This window comes from Oncorhynchus gorbuscha, linkage group LG06 (genome assembly GCF_021184085.1).
Source record: "Oncorhynchus gorbuscha isolate QuinsamMale2020 ecotype Even-year linkage group LG06, OgorEven_v1.0, whole genome shotgun sequence".
Taxonomy (NCBI): domain Eukaryota; kingdom Metazoa; phylum Chordata; class Actinopteri; order Salmoniformes; family Salmonidae; genus Oncorhynchus; species Oncorhynchus gorbuscha.
This window is the reverse complement of record NC_060178.1, coordinates 74,482,401-74,503,814: the sequence shown is the minus strand read 5'-3', so window position 1 is coordinate 74,503,814 and position 21,414 is coordinate 74,482,401. Positions and strand designations below refer to the sequence as shown.

The window sequence follows — 21,414 nt, the reverse complement described above, 5'->3', positions numbered from 1 at the left end:
GAATGAATCTACGGAAATGAGCGATTAGACGTCCCCCTGCGATAAGGCGAGGGTCTTGAACTCTGCTGCAGCTGGACTGGGGTTGTTCCTTTCCCTTTTTATCTGCCTTTTCTTCTCCTTTATTCACAGTAACTGTATGTGTCATGCAGGTGAAAGAGGACCCAAAAGCGACTTAACAGAAACAGAGTTTATTCAAGTCCAAACAGGGAATAACAGAAATCCTCTAGTCTGTAGAGGGGAATAACAGGAGAAGCGGCCACAGACTGCAGGTCGCTCCGGGTAGGCGCAGGCCGTAGTTGACAGAGACACCTGCTCACACGCAGCATCTGATGAAGGCAAAAAACACGACAGGACAGGGCGATACACAATCACAGCAAAACACGACAGGACAGGGCGATACACAATCACAGCACGGTGAATTCTAAACAAGGAACCGACAGGACAGGAACGGAACACAAAGGAATAAATAGGGACTCCAATCAGGGGAAAGGATCGGGAACAGGTGTGGGAAGACTAAATGATGATTAGGGGAATAGGAACAGCTGGGAGCAGGAACGGAACGATAGAGAGAAGAGAGAGCGAGAGAGTGAGAGAGGGAGGGGGAGAGAGAGGGATAGAAAGAGGGAAAGAACCTAATAAGACCAGCAGAGGGAAACGAATAGAATGGGGAGCACAGGGACAAGACATGATAATAAATGACAAACATGACAGTATGTGAATGTCCCTGTCTTGCTGGCTGTTAATGAAGTCATCTTGGGTCAGTTCAACCTTTCGCTACTATCTGTCCCTTGCTGTGGTTTGAAGCATTGTGAGTTAACCTTTGTCTTTCAGGGGTTAGAAAAACTGTTTACTATCAAGGAGTCATGCTGAGATTTGTTCTAATTGACCTGTTCCCCTCAGAGCCTAGTCCCCCTGTAGTGTGTGTGTGTGTGTGTGTGTGTGTGTGTGTGTGTGTGTGTGTGTGTGTGTGTGTGTGTGTGTGTGTGTGTGTGTGTGTGTGTGTGTGTGTGTGTGATGTGTGTACTTGTCGTTGTGAGCTTTGAAGTTGTGCCAGTCTCACCCTTAGGAGGAGGATCAGGATCAGCCAAGCACTTGTTGGGCCTCGCCATTGTCAATAATATACTGTTATAATGACAAAGCAGCTGATGGCCTCAACACACAGGCTGTCTGGGTCCTGTAAAGCCCTGTCTCCTCTACAGCCTTAGGGCTAGAGGTCCCTGGAACAACTGCATATGTTGACCAGCATAATGGCAGAAGCTTTTCCAAAATAATATTGTACTGTAATTATCCTACTACATTGCTGCATCCAGATACTCTTTCATATGACGTGTTTGTTTGGAGATCTGTGTGCTTGTTTTTCAATGTGCCTGTGTTTGTGGATGATGAGAGTTAAACATTTTTTTTTACAAAGGCTGGGGGCTCTGTGGGATTTGGGGGGTTGGGGGATGAGCTATGCAGAGGGAGTATTGAGGAGATTTTCCCCTGGAGTATTATTTTCCCAAAGATACACTTGGCATGCTGGGAAAAAAGTGGGGGCCCCTGGCAAAACCCTCAGAGAGTGTCCTTGTACACATCATTCAGCCACATGGCTCACAGTGGCCACCCAGAATAGATTACCCAGGAGATAGGGCGGATTGTTTGATTGGCTGACCTGACAATAATGTCACAGCAGGAGATTGACATCAGAGCTGAGAGTAAGGAGAACTGGGGATTCCCAAGAACTAGCCGTTCCATGGTCTTGGTTTCCACTGTGATGCTGGATACTGACCACTGGATAACCCAGCTGACTTCCCGTGCAGCCCTGCTCTAATAACAGAGCGATGAGAGCATGCCCAGAGACTCACGTATATAATCTGAATAGAGTAATATGACATACGACAATGCACTGGGGGGGGGGGGGGGGGGGGGTGATGGATGTGATGGATTCATCTGTCCGGAGCTTTGCATGCCGACGGTCGATCTGCCTAGAGCTTCACTGATGGAAGAAACTGAGGATGCTGGAGTGTGTGCATGTACCTACTCAGTGCTCAGCTATGACCCTCCTAGATTTATGGAGGAGCTACAGCACATACTGTAGGGAGGGTGGAGTTCAGGGGAGTGTTCTTCCTGTTCTCTGCTCTGTACGTAGCTGCAGAAGGTGGTAATGTAATGGGAGACGTGCTGCAGGAAGCCTGTGTATATCCATTGTGGATATATAACAGATATGACAGGGGATTGGAGGAATTTCGGAATGCGTTGGCTCCCACTGGTGCTGCCAAAAGTATACTTTATACCCTGAGCATACCAAACATTAGGACCCCCCCCCCCCATTTGCCCTCAGAACAGCCTCGATTAGTCGAGGCATGGACTCCAATGCTTCCCACAGTTGTGTCAAGTTGGCTGGATGTCCTTTGGGTGATGGACCATTCTTGATCGACATGGAAAACTGTTGAGTGGGAAAAACCCAATTGCAGTTCTTGGCACCTACTACCATACCCCGTTCAAAGACACTTAAATATTTTGTCCTGTAAATGGCACATATACACAATCCATGTCTCAGTTGTCTCAAGGCTTAATAATCCTTCTATAGCCTGTTTCCTCCCCTTCATCTACACTGATGAAGTGGATTTAACAAGTGACATCAATAAGGGATCATATCTTCACCTGGATTCACCAGGTCAGTCTGTGTCATGGAAAGGGCAGGTGTTGTTAATGTTTTGTATAGTGTATATAGGGGCAGCAGGGTAGCCTAGTCGTTAGAGTGTTGGACTAGTAACTGGAAGGTTGCAAGTTCAAACCCCCAAGCTGACAAAGTACAAATCTGTTGTTCTGCCCCTTAACAGGCAGCTAACCCACTGTTCCTAGGCTGTCATTGAAAATAAAATTTCTATTTCTTAACTGACTTTCCTAGTTAAATAAATGTTTAAAAAAAAGGTTGTTATATACTAAACACCTTTGATCATTTCTGATTTTATAAAGTGACTTATAGTATATTCAACATGATTGTTTTATGGAGAAAAAACAATTTTCTTGAGCCCATTTTCCATCTGTTTTATACAATCATTGGAATGCATCACTGTATAAACAAATATGAATAAAATAATCGGTGCCCTGCAGTAGTCAGATACCTGCTGACCAGTAACAGTCTAGATTTGAACGCAGAAGAAATATATTACTAATAGATGGCTACAAATAACTTGTGTAGAGTCTCAGGGATCTTGTTCCTCCTCCCCTTTCCTTGGCTGTGCACCAATACTGTCCCACCCTGGTCTGAGATGTGAACAACCTGTGCTGTCTTCAGTGCAAATGTCTGAGATAAGCTTCAAAAGACAAGAAAATGTAATCAAGACAGAGAGAACTGCTAGATACATGCAGAGGTTTAATCCGAAATATGGTCTCCCAGTGGCCGGTCAAAGTCAGGTGAGGTTAAGCACTGTAGATAAATATTTGTTTTCCCAAAAGGTAGGACGTGTGGTTTATGGAGACAGTGAGTAAGTGTTATGAGTGCTTTATAAGAAACCAAAAGATGAAGGGGGAGACACTCTCTCTACCTGTGATTCCACATGTGAACATTTGTCAACCTTGACTTGCAAGCCTGCATGTAGTTAATTGTTGGCTGGGTTGTCCTGCTAAATACTGACTTATGTTTAGGATGTCTTGGTGGATCCATATCAGATTTCCTCATTTAGGTGGGGAGGGAGATAGGAGATCTTGAGCTCTGAAAGGTCCTCTTGACCCTATTTGTTTCAAGTGCTTCCTGCCCATCTCAGAGGAATGGAAATGTGCACCCTTCACTTCCCGACTAAAGTGGTGAGAAATTTGAAGAATCCCTTTTCCATGCAAGACAATGAGTGTTATTTCAGTGACTGTAGCATTAATAAGTAGCATTAATAACTGTATTTGAATTGTTATAGATAGAATTGCTGACAGTTTGTGGTTTACAAAGAGTTTAGACAGACTTGTAGCTTCAACACAACATGATTTCTCTCCCCAGATATAGCTCCCAGGAGTCCTTTCCCTTTCTCCTGTCCCAACCGGTCTCTCAGCAAAGCTCCCGTTCAGCGTGGTGCACTGTTCCGCCTCAGTGGAGCCAGATGAAGCAGCCAAGATCCCAAACACAATTCAGATGATCATTAGGAGCTTCCTGTAAACGTGTTTTCACTTTCCACATGAACATTCAGCAGCTCATTATGCAATGCGCTGAGCCCTTCCGTGTGCTATCAGAGACCGGATTTATGTGTGAAGTGTATTTTGCTGAGGGGGGTTCACAGTTTATTTACATTGTGGACGTCCTCTTGCTGTGTGCGTGTGGCTAAGCTACAACGTTAAGCTGGGAAAAAAAAGAGGATATTCAAAACAAGACCGCCCATCCTAAATCCTCCATTTAAACGTCCCATCACTGGCCCTTACTCCCATTAACCACAAAATGTCCGCCCCACTTTGGGAGTTGTGTATGGCAGGCTTGGCTAGTCCCCAAGGACAGCCAAAGTGCTTATGAGGGTTTCCATGGTGACATATTTGACATAAAATGCTGGGCAGGGCTCCAGTCCTCTGGGTCTGTATGGGCTGAACTGTCTGGATGCCTTGTTCATTTGAGATTAGTTGATGTATGATTTTGATTACTGCATAATTCTGCCTCTCCCTAGTACTCAATACTCTCTGTTACAGTTTGGTTTGGCTTCTTGTTTGTTATTAAGGCTAGACACCAGTAGTTTAAGCTGTACAAACAGTATTTCTATGTTTTTTAGTACTCTTTATATCATTGACATCATGCTATCGCTATTGTTGTTCGTAGTTGCCATTCTGACTTCGGCCCTGCTTTTCTGCCAATGTTTTGGCATTCCTCTGCTGGACTGAAGGACTGTACCAAAGGAGAGATGCCTTGGGTCATCAGTCTTATTTCTCTTGGGCCTTATTTTCTCCCAAATTATAGTTTTATGTAATGTACTTTTTTCAGTCCAAGCCCATGAGCAGCAATGAATTGAATTCAGGTTATGCTGCACAACCTTGTGAAATGTGTTGTTCACAGTTGAAGCGTCTGTGCTGTGAATCGAGCCATCTGTAAAGCGCAAAACTGTCAATGGTTCTATTCTCCTGTGCAGGGGAAAGGGAATTATTTTGAGGACTAATTCTCTATCAGATTTGTGCAAATGTGTATATCTGGGAAACTTCAACTAGATCTGCCTGCGTTACCTGGCTGGAGGGATGTGAGGGTCATCTTGGTTTCTTCATGTCGGATCTCTTTCACTAGTGATTTTGTCCAGGCCTTCATTGCTTTTAAAATGGTCTAAATTTGACCAGGGAACTGCGATAGAACATTTCCTTTCTTTGATCCGACAAAGAACTGATATATATTTTTGTGCTGTATGTAACCTTGTTCTTCAATTTAACATATTTGGCATCGGCTTCTTTAAACAGGACTTTTATTATTCGGGACAGGGAAGCGCTCTTCTGAAATGAAATATCCACAGTGCATTTGGCAAAGTCTCAGTTACCCGGCTCAGTGGTGTGAAAGTTACCCGGCTCAGTGGTGTGAAAGTTACCCGGCTCAGTGGTGTGAAAGTTACCCAGCTGTTCATCTGGCCTGATATCGGACCAGAAGCCAACTGGAAGACTGGTCGCTTTTAATGCCTGGTTCATTTACTGTACCACGAGGTTTGTCTGTTAGGGGATTATCCTCCCATTTGTTAAACCTGGGTTAATGGCATACCAGGCGTAACATGAACGTGGCCGAGAGCCACAAAAATACGTTGTCGTCAAGTGTTGAGAAACGTGAGCGGTGCTGGTGGGCTGGAGGAGTGCCCGCCCCGAGCTTCCCTCTCTTTCTCCCTTCTGCTACACCACCTAAACGGACTCCTGGATGGGAGGTTTTACTAAGGTATGCTTTGATACTGACTAGTGCTGTAGACAACTTGCCTGTCAAACAGCTAGCAGGGAGCAGAAGTATAGTATAAGGGAGATATCATATCGTTCTCTTTTGTTCGCTTGGCATTCTCTGTCCTCTTACCCTTCTCCTCTCAGCTGCGCCTGTGGACATTAACCGTTAATGACTTTGCCCTCTAAGCACAGATCAAAACTGTCTGGTTATATTATTTAGGCTCTAGGTTCAGAGACCCTCGATCCCTAAAGCCTGTGGCCCGCCGCCAGCCGACCACCCCCCCTCCCTGTCCCCCACCCATGCATGGAGAGGAGTGGCTGCTTTTGGGACAGAGGGAGAAGAGATTTTTGGCAACAGGGATTGAGGGAGTTAACATTTGAGTGTTTGTACTCTGAGAGGAGAGTGGGTGGGAGAGTAATGGTATCCAGACCATTGTGTGCCTGGAATATGCACTGTTTCTGCCTGTGCGCTGGCTAGGGTTATGTCGTTTTTGGCTTTCAATAGGGGTGCATCAATATATTGGCATCCTTTCTGATTAAAGAGACTTTCCCGGAACTTTGGCAACTACACAAGTATTTTTTAAACCTCTCGGTTTGGGCTGGATGTGTCAACGTGTACTTCATACATGCATAATCTATGAGCAGAAATACTGTTTTACCTCAATTACCCATGAAATCCCTAGTTTGAAAGTAACTGTTTTCTGGAAGCTGGGTGGCGCCATTTTGAGTACTGCAAGCTTGGCCCACATGTGCCAGCCCCCTAGCAATTCGAGTTCCAGCCAATAAACTTCAGGCCCTCACCATTTTGAGTGACAGGAAAGAGTGTTTATTATATTGAAAAGATAGTCAAGTGACAGCTCTAACAATGGAAATACTTCTTCAAAGATTGAAGGGAGGAGGCGAGATCAGGTGGGACCATTCCAGCCAATGAGAGGGCAGATACAGTGCCTTGCAAAGTATTCATCCCCCTTGGCATTTTTCCTATTTTGTTGCATTACAACCTGTAATTTAAATGGATTTTTATTTGGATTTCATGTAATGGACATACACAAAATAGTCCAAATTGGTGAAGTAAAATTCATAAAAATGTCAAATGCAAAGGTGGTGCATGTATATGTATTCACCCCCTTTGCTATGAAGCCCGTAAATAAGATCTGGTGCAAGCAATTACCTTCAGAAGTCACATAATTAGTTAAATAAAGTCCACTTGTGTGCAATCTAAGCGTCACATGATCTGTCACATGATCTCAGTATATATACACCTGTTCTGAAAGGCCCCAGAGTCTGCAACACCACTAAGTGAGGGGCACCACCAAGCAAGCGGTACTATGAAGACCAAGGAGCTCTCCAAACAGGTCAGGGACAAAGTTGTGGAGAAGTACAGATCAGGGTTGGGTTATAAAAAAAATATCAGAAACTTTGAACGTCCCACGGAGCACCATTAAATCCATTATTCAAAAATGGAAAGAATAAGCTCCATAGCGGAGATTGGAGTATCTCTCCATAGGACCACTTTAAGCTGTACACTCCACAGAGCTGGGCTTTACGGAAGAGTGGCCAGAAAAAAGTTATTGCTTAAAGAAGAATTTGTAACAACCTAACCATTACAAAACTTCTATTCAATAAAATAATCGCCATGTAGAAAATTAGCCATACAAAATGTGTTGCCCAAATTTGACAATATCTCATTGACTTCCATACAAAAATTCCTCACTTCAAGGTCTTATTGTTGTGGACAGATTTTGGACAGAGTAAAACCTCTCGCTTCACCTCTTCCTCTCTGGTGACAGCTAGCAAGATGCACATTGATAAGTTGCACAATGAAAGAATAAAGCTGGCCCAGATCTCGGCAGCATTATCCCATGAGGTAGCCCAACGGCTCAGTAACACAGCAGAGAGAGAGAGAGAGCAATCACTTATTGCACATATCTGCACATACATGATGTAGTAAGCAATTTTCGAGGGCCCATTTTGGCTCTTGACCTCTACTTTGAGAACTACTGGCTAAAAAGTATGCTAATCTTCCAGAAAGTCTATTTAAATGTGGTAGACTATTTCTGCCCTCATGAACATGCACACGAGGTACCAACATGCCCATAATATCTGATAATGGTACTGAACATAACTGCTATGGTTTGGAAAGTACTGGTTTGATACTGCTGTACAAATAAAATCTATATGCCAATGTATTTCTGCCTGTTATAGTCACTTGCTGTCCTTAGGTCAGTGTTGATGAAACCCATTTTATTCATGGAAAAGGAAAATAGTTCATTTATTTCACTATTGCTGTTTATGAGAAGGGTTTTCCTCTACCATCACCTCCACATTGAAGCCCAGTAAGCTGTGGCTAGAGGCTGTGGCTGACCCAATAGTGTGACATCTCTCTTCCTCTGAATAAAGCCTACTGTGTTACTACGGACGAAGGGAGGTCAGAGAGCAGTTTTCCTCAGTGCACGCTTGCTATTGATCATGAGAGACGCACACATCCCCACCCCCACATACACCCAGGCCTTTATTCATAATTCATCCACAAAACAGGAGTGTATTTACCAGGAGACTACTGTAATATTGCTAGTGCTGTTGACCAACATGAGTGCTATCTGAACTGAACACGATGGAGACCGGCACAACCGAATACTTTCGGTGCATTCATCTGATTTGCACAAACACACTAACATCAACATATTTTATTAATGGTAACACACTTTGGGTTCATATGATTGGCTGAGCCCTCGTCAGGTGAGAATCTCCCTCTACTTAGGTCGGTAAGACCGTAGCCTTGGTTGGTTAAGAGGCTTCTCCAGGCTGACTGTCACAGTTGGGCTGGCTAGACTGAAGATATTATAATAATCTGGGCACCATCCATTGAAGTACGTATGTATATACCCAGCTATTTTAAAAAACAGACCCACTCGTCATATTTGGCATGCCAGAGAACTCCCTTGAGTAGGTTTATCACGGCTCCAACACGCATCCCATATTCACTGGATCATTAGACACGGCCCTGTAGGCTCCTCAGGGCCCTCAGTCTAATGAGGTGATGACGTGTGGCCCCCTCGATTCCACTCAACTGGTCCCACTGTGGCCCTCGCTGCACTCTCACTGGCTCACTGCCACATGTTCTCATCTCTTGGAATCCTCATATGAAGAAGGGAGGAGGGGGGAGTGGAAAATCAGTCTCCATATTTCAGTTTATTAGCAGAGGGAATGAATGAATCAATGTATTCAATGAGGGTGTTGTGCAATTTGATGTTTATATTGTCCAGAAAGACTTTAACAGATTTTGTAATTTTATCACCAAAGGCAAATACTGCAGCAGAGTTTGTCTGGTCAATGATGTCATTTTCAGAGTGACAATACTGCACTGCAATCACTTCCAATGATTGGCCTCTGGAACTATTGAGAAGTGTGCACTTTCTTTTATTGGCTGTTGGATGTACTTAGGATTACCTCTGTTTCCAAAGGCATGGGCACACACCCTCTCCCTTCTCCCCACTCAGCAGGGACAGTCAGTGCGGTGTGTCTGACATTCTTTTACTGCACATGACATTGCAGAGGTGTCCGGAAGCCAGTGAATGACTGACTTGACTCCAGCCAGGCTCTGGCTTGACTCTGCAGGGCCACAAAGGGAGGTTGTTATCAGTCCCCTGACGCCAGCACCATGGGATCACCATGGGAGCTGTGGAGAGTGAATAATCACCATGCAGAGGCATACTAGGTCACTGAAGGACTGCCCGCCCAGTCGCCCAGACACAATTCCTAATCACTCTTAGTGTTTGAGATGATGCCTGTTAAGAATCATGAGTATGAGTGTAGTTTGACACAATTATTGGCTCGTAAATAAAAACAGTTTAAACATTATCCCGCTATCAGATTTTCTTCAGAAAGTATAAAGACGCCTTGACTTTTTCCACATTTTGTTACATTACCACCTTATTCTATAATGGATTAAATAAAATATAAAATCCTCAACAATCTACACAGAATACCCCAAAATAACAAAGTGTAAACAGGTTTTTAGACATTTTTGTAAATGTATTAAATAAAATAAAAAAACAGATACCTTATTTACATAAGTATTCAGACCCTTTGCTATGAGTTTCTAAATTGAGCTCAGGTGCATCATGTTTCCATTGATCATCCTTGAGATGTTTCTACAACTTGATTTGAGTCCACCTGTGATATATTCAATTGATTGGACATGATTTGGAAAGATTTGGAAAGACACACCTGTCGATATAAGGTCCCACAGTTGACAGTGCATGTCAGAGCAAGAACCAAGCCATTGTCCGTAGAGCTCAGAGACTGGATTGTGTCGAGGCATAGATCTGGGTACCAATACATTTCTGCAGGCTACAGAAAGATCCTTAATGAAAACCTGCTCAAGAGGGCTCAGGACCTCAGACTGGGGCGAAGGTTCACCTTCTAACAGGACAACGACTCTAAGCAACCAGCCAAGACAACGCAGGAGTGGCTTCGGGACATGTCTCTTAATGTCCTTGCCAGAGCCCAGACTTGACCACGATCGAACATCTCTAGAGAGACCTGAAAATAGCTGCAGAGAAGAAAGGGAGAAACACCCCAAATACAGGTGTGCCAAGCTTGTAGCGTCATACCCAAGAAGACTCAAGGCTGTAATCGCTGCCAAAGGTGCTTCAACAAAGTACTGAGTAAAGGTCTGAATACTTATGTAAATGTGATATTTGCTAACATTAAAAGAATAACTGTTTTTACTTATCATTATGGGGCATTGTGTGTAGACTGATGTAACCTAACAAAATGTGGAAAAAGTCAAGGGGTCTGTATACTTTCCGAAGGCACTGTGTGACACATGAACATTCTATGTCAACATGTTTAGATAGGAGTTAAGAAAAGGACATCTATCTCCATCTTGCTTATAGTTATCTATAAGTGACTGCTATTCCTTGGTGAATTATGTTATTGTGCCTACATAAGCCTCAGAGAAGACATTCAGCTCTCAGACAGAAACGGACATGTATTTGAGACTTTATCACAAAAGACATAGCAACTGCTTAAGACATTAGCTGTCCATTTATTGGATAACCTAATAACCAGGCTGGAATGTTTGACATGGAAAACCCCCAAAATATCTTGTGACCGAGGTTTTGGTATTTTATTGGTGTCATTATGTTATTCTCTTCAGTGTCTGACCGTCTGGTGTAATTCTTCTCCACACTATAGTCCTATATCCCAGATGTTATTGTGACCTTAGGGTCACCAGTTTGGACCTGTCCTCCCTTTTATATGGTATAAATTATTATCAAAGAATACATATTATGGTCTGGATAGATTTGTAGTAAATCGACTGGAGGCATTCCACAGTGGGTCCTGGAACTTGACCAGAATAGTTAATGTCCTGAAGTTAGCCTCCCTTATCTGGGCACTAGTGTGGGGTAGGCTTCACCTTGAAAAATATTACAGGAGTGGCTTATAGCTTGGATAGAATAGCCCCACAAGCCTGAATGATGTGTCCACAACTGACTTGAGAAATTCCCTGTCTCTCAGGAGCCAAGGGTAACATAGTCTTCATTTTGTCATTTTCTATAAAGTGAAGGGTTAGCGTGCTGTGCTAAGAATGTTGACACTCCGTTCCAGAGACTCTGTCACTTCAAAGTGCTGTTTGTGTACCTTGGCGACCCTGGACTGTCTTTCTCCAAGCAATCTCAATGAAACTCAACAGCTGTCCAACATAGCCCAGATGTTGTAGATAGAACCACTCACTGAATCATTCAGAAAAGTTCTGGACAGTTTTCCTCTTCTGTCAGAATGAATGGGAAAGTCTCATTTGACTTGATTGTGCCAAAGCAGGTGATAAGCATGACCCACATATTTAGTCAGTGTTTAACTGTAGGGCAATTCCACGGTAACAAAATGAAGCTGAGACTCACATGTTTTCACTTTAAAAGTATGACAAACAAAAAGCCTTGATTGCAAAGTTACTTTTTAAAATCCATTTTCAAAAACACATTTACCCGAAGAACAGTGCACAAGTACATTTTGTGCAACAAAAGGACGGTAAAATGTTCCACAGTTTATTTGACCACGTTTGACAAAAAACAGTTAAATATCTACTCTGAATTAAGATTTAAAGATGTCTGCAGAAAGAATGGGGTGTCAGCTATGATATGAAATCTATTTTGGTTATATAATAAGTGAAGTGGATTAACACCACAGGACGATAGTAACAGAATGACATCATGGGTCCCTAATCTGTACTATACAGAAATGCATAATTATGAAAGTCATTCTCTTCATGGTGATGTATGCTGAATAGGTACACAAAGGTAGACACTGGCTATTATTCTAACGAGCTCCAACCCTCAAACAATACCAAATTTGGTACTAATCATAGATGTCTCTGTTTCACAAGTTTAGACATCACAGTACAGCACAGTAGAGTACAGTATGACATGGTAGAGTAGAGTTCAGTAAATTATACTGTACTCTACTTTAGTGTACTCTACTAAACTCTACTCTACATTACTGTATTGTACTGACTTATACTCTACTGTCCTTTACTGTGCTAAACTCTACTGTACTGTTTTGTACTGATCTCTACTTTACTGTGCTGTCCAAACTTGTGAAACAGACATCTTTGATTGGTTCAGATTTGGACTGACCAAATTTCAACTACTTTTGGAAGTCCGGTGCTCAGTGGGTGAGCGGGCTGGTTATGGGAAGGAGGGAGGGAGAATAATTATGTTTTTAGAAATATTTACAAATGAATAAAAAAATGTTAAGCTGAAATGTCTTGAGTCAGTAAGTATTCAAAACCTTTGTTGGCAAGCCTAAATAAGTTCAGGAGCAAAAACTTGCTTAACAAGTAACATAAGAAGTTGCACTAATAGTGTTTAACATAATTTTTTAATGATTGCTTCATCTCTGGTCCCCACACATACAATTAAGGTCCCTCGGTCGAGCAGTGAATTTCAAACACATATTCAACCACAAAGAACAGGCAGGTTTTCCAGTGCCTCGCAAATAAGGGCCCCTATTGGTAGGTGGGTAAAAAAAAGCAGACATTGAATAATCCTTTGAGCTTGGTGAAGTTATTAATTACACTTTGGATGATGTATCAATACAAAGTCACTACAAAGATACAGGTATCCTTAACAAACTCAGTTGCCGGAAAGGAAGGAAGCTGCTCAGGGATTTCACCATGAGACCAATGCTGACTTTAAAACAGTTACAGAGTTTAATGGCTGTGATAGGAGACAACTGAGGATGGATCAAAAACATTGTAGATGTATTATTTTTTATTGAACATTTATTTAACTAGCCAAGTCGGTTAAGAACAAATTCTTATTTACAATGACGCCCTACTTACAATGACGGCCCAGGTTCTCCACAATACAAACCTAAATGACAGAGTGAAAAGAAGGAAGCCTGTACAGAATTTAAATATTTCAAAACATGCATCCTGTTTCCAATAAGGCGCTAAAGTAAAACTGAAATAAATTTGACGAAGAAATTAACTTTATGTCCTGAAAACAAAGCATTATGTTTGGGGCAAATCCAACACAACACATCAGTGAGTTACTCCTCTTCATATGTTCAAGCATGGTGGTGTCTGCATCATGTTATGGCTATGCTTTCATTGGAAAGGACCAGGGAGTTTTTTTTGAGGGGGATAAAAAGAAATGGAATAGAGCTCAGCACAAGCAAAATCCTAGACAGACACTGGGAGACAAATTTAGCTTTCAGCAGGACAATAACCTAAAACACAAGGCCAAATATACACATTGGAGTTGCTTACCAAGACGACATTGAATGTTCCTGAGTGGCCTAGTTACAATTTTGACTTAAATTGGATTTAAAATCTATGACAAGACTTAAAAATGGCTGTCTAGCAATGATCAACAACCAACTTTACAGAGATTGAAGAATTTGGAAAAGAAAGAAGGAGAAGAAAAAAAGAGTGATTCTAACATTTATTGACTCAGGAGTGTGAATACTTATGTAAATTTGATATCTGTATTTCATTTAATTTGTAACATTTTCAAAAAACATGTTTTCTCTTTGTTAGTATGGGTATTGTGTGTAAATGAGTGAAAAAAATATGTTTTCATATGTTTTGAATTCAGGCTGTAACACAACAAAAGTATGAATAAGTCAAGGGGTATGAATACTTTATTAAGGCACTGTATAACTATACAGCCTACAGTATATAGCTGCACTTCTCAAAAATATAGACTCTTAGCTTTCATTTGACCCCAAATTTGATGTGCTCTTATGAACGTCTTCACATGTTAGTGCTCATGGAGCTTTTTACATGGAAATCCCCTGTAGTAGCTATGTAGAGAGAGGAAGTGAGGTAAAATGTGTTGTATGATCTAAAGCTTGAAGGACTGTACAATTATTGGATGTGTTTGTGTGGGCGATATGTGCTAGTGGATTTATTTGCTTCAGCTCCTAATGATGCGCTTTCAGCCTTTAGACATATACAGTACGTGTGGGTGTCTCCTCTAGGAATGGGAGTAAAAATGATGAAATAACCCAAAAGCAAAATCCTATGTGCGTGAATGTGAAAACTTGAAATGTATATGTGTGACTAAGTAGAGCTGTCATAATCTATAAAGTAAAATCAGGTGCACAGTGAGGATGTTTGAGTGGGCGTAGTGAATGATCCATCCAGCTGTGTCCCTCAAGGCAGGTAATAATGTATGGTAATGTTAAGATAGATTGTGTGGGCGCAGAATACTATCCTGTGCCTGGCTTTTCTAAAGCATCAGGAATAGTCAAGCTTTAAGTGAGGCTGACTGTAGCTAGGTTTCCATCCAAATGGCAACATTTTTACACCATCAAATGTATTGCAGATTAAAGTCTGTGCGTGATGATGTAGTGCACATTTGAGGTTAACTTCCCATGTACTGAATACAAAATACAAGTTAAATGGGTTTCCATCGCATTTTCAACTCTAGTGATGGTTTTGTCACAAATGTGCCCACTCTGGTCTTGGCACCTGTGCTCTTGCCAACAGCTGGCAGATACAGTGCGGGTAGGCTACCTACGTGATGAGATTATTATAGATAAGTGAGATTATTTTTAGTTGTCAAACGGCAGCCAATCATCTATCATCATGTCACCAGAATAAGACCCTCGATATTTATTGGAAAGGAGCGTCAAACTCCTTTGTGTGTGCACTTTCACCACCCTGTGAAGTTAATAATTAATTTAATCTGTGGCCTAATAAACTGCATGCTTTCCCGAGACGTAGTGGGAGGACTACACAACCCTCACTACCAAGGCCCTTCTCCTCCGATTTCTCAGTTTGCATGGGCGGCCAGCTCTAGGAAGAGTCTTGGTGGTTCCAAACATCTTCCATTTAAGAATGATTGAGGCCACTGTGTTCTTGGGGACCTTCAATGCTGCAGGAATGTTGTGTTACACTTCCCTAGATCTGTGCCTCGACACAAACCTGTCTCGGAGCTCTACGGACAATTACTTTGAACTCATGCCTTGGTTTTGTTCTGACATGCACTGTCAACTGTGGGTCCTTATATAGACAGTTCTGTGCCATTCCAAATAATGTCCAATCAATTGAATTTACCACCAATCAAATTGTAGAAAGGATGATCAATGGAAACAGGATGCACCTGAACTCAATTTCTAGTCTCATAGCAAAGGGGCTGAATACTTATGCACATTTTTTTAATTAGCAAAAATTCTGAAAACCTGTTTTCATTTTGCCATTATGGGGTATTGTGTGTATATTGAGGTAAAAAAAAAAAAAAACATAATGGATCTGAATACTTTCCGAAGGCACTGTAGATCCGATCCCTGTTTTCAGAGGTTCAGGCTGTGACGATGATATATTTACAAATGAATAGCAAACTAAGTTTATATAAGTGCTCTAGTCTAGAGTATACTATAAAACTACAAATCGTCTGCTGTTTCACAAAACCCTTTAACTGAAAATATTTGTTTTTAACCCTTCATTGGTTTTCAATTCCTATGTGAACTATCACTGTTTTTCTTTTCCTATCTCTTGATCAAGTAAATTGTAAAATAAGATTGTCTTGGACTTGCCTTTGTGTTATGCTTGGCAGCCTTGTGGAGTAGGCCGAGATGGAACACTGTACCATTTTCAGTTTCCAACAAAGGCTTTTGTCTGTTTGGTTTCCATGGAGATCTTTAGTTCGATCTTGATAAAGGCCCTTTTCAATACAGTCACTGAAATGTTTCTATGTAGGAGACTGGAGAGAGAAATGGCGCAAAACAAAAATGTATGTAAAGAGCTGGCTCAAAAGAGAAAACATGAAAGGGTGAAGGAGAAATCAAACAAATCATTTAGAGAAAGGCAGCACAAAATTGAAAATGAGAGCCGGAGTGGATCCAATACAGCTGTAACTAAATGGCAATAAGTTATTGCAAATTATTACTGATCTGTGTTTGGCCACACATGTAGCTTTAAGACTAATATTGAGAAAGTGGACCCTTTTTTACCCTGTTCTTAAGTATCATTGGGGTCAATGTAAACAATGCAAAATGCTAAGCATATTCTGATGATGCAATCATCCCCATGCCAGCGTTCTGCTTTCTAAGCTCATATTGACCCAACGTTGACCTCTTTTTAATTTAATTTTATTTTATATACAGTATATCGATGTGCCAGTCTACAGATCAGTTTATTTGACCCCTGATGTGCTTGTGTTGAGCCTGTGCTCAGAGAAGGCACAATGTGTGTCGCTCTTAGGGTAGGAGAGAATGATGAAATTACCCTCCTCAAGAAGAGAGGCTTTGAAAGTGAAATGAGTCAGCAGTTGGTATGGATTAGCCCTGATTTAAAGGATGGAATGTTGCTCTATTGTTTTTTTGTGTATGATGTCATCTCTGCATGTCAGTGTCAGTACAATCCATGTCTGTATGTTGTGTGTCTGTGTTCAGAGCACTGTCATGGATAATGTCATGGATAATGAAAACATCCTCTGTAGACCTGTCAGATGGGGGATATTTGTAGTCTGTAATAGGATGATGGATGGATACAAGCCGAGGTACAATTTGTTGAAGGTCGTCCATAGATAGGTATTGAGAGGACCCAAATTTAATACATTCTCGTCTTCCCTTTATCCTCTCCTCCCTATTTCTGTCTCTTGTGAGGTGCTCACCTTCCTCTACCACACAGGCTAAAAATATATCTGTTCGACCTGTTATCCATCTAATGCCTTATGTGCGCGCGGGCACACACACACACACACACACACACACACACACACACACACACACACACACACACACACACACACACACACACACACACACACACACACACACACACACACACACACACACACACACACACACACACACACACACACACACACACACACACCAGCATCTAGATTCTGTATCTTATCCAGGCCCTTTGTAGCCTACAGTCACAGCAGATCAACCTTCTCTCTTCTCTCTCTCCGTCTCTCTGTCTTACCCAACACACAGTGGGTGAACACTGCATCTCCCTGCATCATCAGAGTGACAGGATGGGAGGATGTCAGTGGGAGGATGTCGGTGGGGGTGTGAGGATGATGCATTGGTGGGGCTGAGCCTCTTTGGTGAAGCAGGTTTAGAATGATAGTTTCCATACATACTACCCCTGAGCCAAACCCATTACATACTGCAGATGCTCTCATGCAATCTAGCAAATGTGGAGAACAACATTGCTCACTCTATGGAAGAATGATTTGTAAAATCCATAGCCCTTATTCCACACCAGTGATCCCGGGCATGGTTCGATAGCTCTCAACCATCGATAGTGGTTGGTTCCCCAGGTGGTCTGGTTATGTACTGCAAGACAGGTGCAGTTGGTATTCAGCATCATTTACGGTGTGCTGCTTTCACCACTAGATATAATTCTGCTGTGCTGTCTGAGTCTTTGTGTTAATCTCTTCCACTGTCACTGCTGGTCGCCACCATGCAGTCTCCTCCCCTCCTAAGTCCATGTCCTGACACACTTTCAGACGTGTGTGTGTGTGTGTGTGTGTGTGTGTGTGTGTGTGTGTATGTGTGTGTGTGTGCGCGCACAGGCACATTGCTGTATCTCTTCTATGGGTGCTCAGGCTGTGTTAACCCACGCCAGCAGTAACACTCCGTCCCAGAGGCAACATATTTTTAGCCTAGCAACACAAGCTCTAGTTTTAGTGGTTGGTAGCGTGGAGGCGGATGGAACGGCTCTCTCTCCATCTCATCCCTTCTTCACAAAGACCGTACACTCAGTCAACCCTCTCACGCTGTCCTGCAGCACATACACATCCGCAAAATGGAAAGGGGAGAAAAAACCTTTTCCAATGTCATGTCTCTATGTAAGAAGGTAATGTGATGTGATATTTAACTTGAGTAAATAAAAAGGTAAAAACATACATAATGCAAACCTTAATGTAAATATGTAAGTCTCTGGTGTGTGCATCATGCATGTTTTTGCCATGTGTCGTGTGAATGTGTGTGTTTCTCTATGATTGCGGCTCAAATGTCTCCATTTGTTTCTAACTTTAAAATAATTGACCATGGGGATTGTACTTGATCATAATAAACTAATTTTAGAGCCCAAAACAGCCATCAATTATTATTATTTTTGGTCGCTCTGGTGATAGAATTTGCAATAGGCTTTTTAGGATAGACCATGGCTTTTGGCACCACTAGGTTGCTACGCAGTAGACGACCAACATAGTTTGTGACTTCACGCTCCAGACCGGACACTGCGAGCCTGGTGTGGATGGATCAAATCAACATGCACGCGATGGTGCATGCGGACACGCGTGTGGCCGCTGCAGTCAGCATGTAATGGAGCCTCACAGTTGCTGCCATTGCCAACAGATGTAGAATTCAGCTTTCTTCTATGTATTGGAGTAGTTACATTTTATCACCAGGAGGTGGTACTGTAAACAAGCTTTACAAATTCACACAAACTGTCTGAGACATTAGGGGGAGACAACTTACTTCTAATTTGGACAGAATTGGTCAGAATCTCTATAACCAGTACAATATAATCATTGAAGATTAGGGATTGAGATTAAAGACTAATGTTAGGATGTAGTTGGAATAGCAAGGCACATTTGCTTGATTTAACACACCCTTGGTTGATTATGTATCATCATCATATGCCTGATCATTTCCCTAAACATATCTCCTCTGTGTCCACAGGGCTTCAGGAGAAGTGGCCGATGTGTGGCAGTGTGACATTTGAAGGGTCAGGATGACATCTGTAGCCGCCGATTACGACCACATGGAGATCCAGCAGCAGCAGCAGCAGCAGCAGCAGCAGCAGCAGTACAGCAGCGACATTGTCAACAACCGCTGGGATGCTGACGAGTGGGACAACGAAAACAGCTCGGCCAGGCTGTTTGAACGCTCCCGCATCAAGGCCTTGGCAGGTAGGCACCAGAACTACAACACTACTGGTTCTGAGGACCGTCTTACACATGGATATACTGTTTTACATTGTCCTTTCCAGCACAGTTCAAGCAATGTTAGCTATGGGGCGGCAGGGTAGCCTAGTGGTTAGAGCGTTGGACTAGTAACCGGAAGGTTGCAAGTTCAAACCCCTGTCGAGGTACAAATCTGTCATTCTGCACCTGACCAGGCAGTTATTGAAAATAAGAATGTGTTCTTACCTGACTTGCCTAGTTAAATAAAGATTAAAAATACATCTACAGTGGATACACAAACAACTTTGTCCCCTGCTCCTGACTTCCTGGTCATAGACTAAACACTAGGGGCCAACACTGGCCCCAACTAACCCATAAATGGGTTACAAATGTCACAATACTTCATCATGGGGTTGGGCTGGATTCAGGCTATGCTTTGGCTACTCTTGAACCAAATGAACGCTCCAGCTACTCTCTTGATCTAATCAGATTACGTTTCTGTGCTACATAGGATTAAGCTGTATTGCTTGTTAATAGGGATCATTAGGCTTTAATGTCATTGTGGTGAGTGTGTCCACTGTCTCTGGACCGCATAAGGTACTTCTGTGAAGATTAACAGGGGATTAGTGGACACAGAGTTGCAGAATAGCCGTTAACGAGGAATGAATAATTATGGAAAATGAAGATAAACTCTGGTGGCAGGTAATCTATGTTGTACAGAAAGTAAATATACTATATACGTACAGTAAGTGGCCAAAGCCCGGTGTTATTGTAGAAAAAGTATACACACACACAGGTTGCCACTGCCTCCTTTTAAGATGAAGCATTGTAGCTAGAATGGCCATTCTAAAGCCATATCCTCCTGTCCTAAGGTCTATGTGGCACTGTTCCATAATGCCCTTCTTACATCTTAATACAAAGAGACCACCTACTGTACCCCCCTATAGTACAGAATGTGTCCCTGCTGAGGTGTTCCTCTTTTACCCCCAGTAATATTAGTGGTGGCACTGTGTTTGTGCTGTAATCGTAGCTGTAGGCCTGTTTTTGGGCTCCATAGTTCACTGGTTTCTAGGCTAATATGCTAGTGTTCCACTTAACTAAATAATTTACCTGCCTCTTAAATATGCAGGAGTTGTTGGGGACTACAGCACCACAACATGGCTTCTCCGGCTCTTTGACTTTCAGTAAAGTTGGTCTTTGAATCATAATGTCTGTATTCCTGTTATTGGGCCATATGTATTGTAAATCCGGCTTTTCTCTTATCCCCATAGAGTAGCTTGTGTCACTGTCTAAGTTGCTTTTTGTAGACGATGTACAGTGCCTTCAGAAAATGTTCAGACCCCTTGACTTTTGACACATTATGTTACGTTACAGACTTATTCTAAAATGGATTAAATAGAAAATAATCTGCGGCAAATCTACACACAATACCCATAGTGTCAAAGCGAAAACAGGTTTTTAGACAATCATGCCTTTATGGTAGAGTGGCCAGACGGAAGCCACTCGTCAGTAAAAGGCACATGACCGCCCGCTTGGAGTTTGCCAAAAGTCACCTAAAGACTCTCAGACCATGAGAAACAACATTTTCTGGTTTGATGAAACAAAGATTGAACACTTTGGCCTCAATGCCAAGCGTCACATCTGGAGGAAACCTAGCACCATCCCTACCATGAAGCATGGTGATGGCTGCATCATGCTGTGGGGATGTTTTTCAGAGGCAGGGACTGGGAGGCAAAGATTAATGGAGCAAAGTACAGAGCGATCTTTCGTGAAAGCCTGCTCCAGAGTGCTCAGGACCTCAGACTGGGACGAAAGTTCACCCTCCAACAGGACAACGACCCTAAGCACACAGCCAAGACAATGCAGGAGTGGCTTCGGGACAAGTCTCTGAATGTCCTTGAGTGGCCCAACCAGAGCCCAGACTTGAACCCGATCAAACATCTCTGGAGAGACCTGAAAATAGCTGTGCAGTAATGCTCCCCATCCAACCTGACAGAGCTTAAGAGGATCTGCAGAGAAGAATGAGAGAAACTCCCCAAATACTGGTGTGCCAAGCTTGTAGGGTCATACCCAGAAGACTCAATGCTGTAATCGCTGCCAAAGGTGCTTCAACAAAGTACTGAGTAAAGGGTCTGAATAGATATGTAAATGTGATATTTCATTTATTTTTTATTTT

General features: G+C 42.4%; 1 protein-coding gene across 1 annotated transcript in view; it reads left to right on the top strand.

Moving 5' to 3' along the window:
* Positions 1–21,414, top strand: part of LOC124038318 (spectrin beta chain, non-erythrocytic 1) — a 112,786-nt gene that overhangs the window by 9,364 nt on the left and 82,008 nt on the right. Inside the window, exon 2 of the mRNA XM_046354049.1 lies at positions 19,015–19,244. Within this exon, the coding sequence (XP_046210005.1) occupies positions 19,067–19,244 (178 nt within the window). The 5' untranslated portion in view covers positions 19,015–19,066. The remainder of the gene's footprint in view (positions 1–19,014; positions 19,245–21,414) is intronic.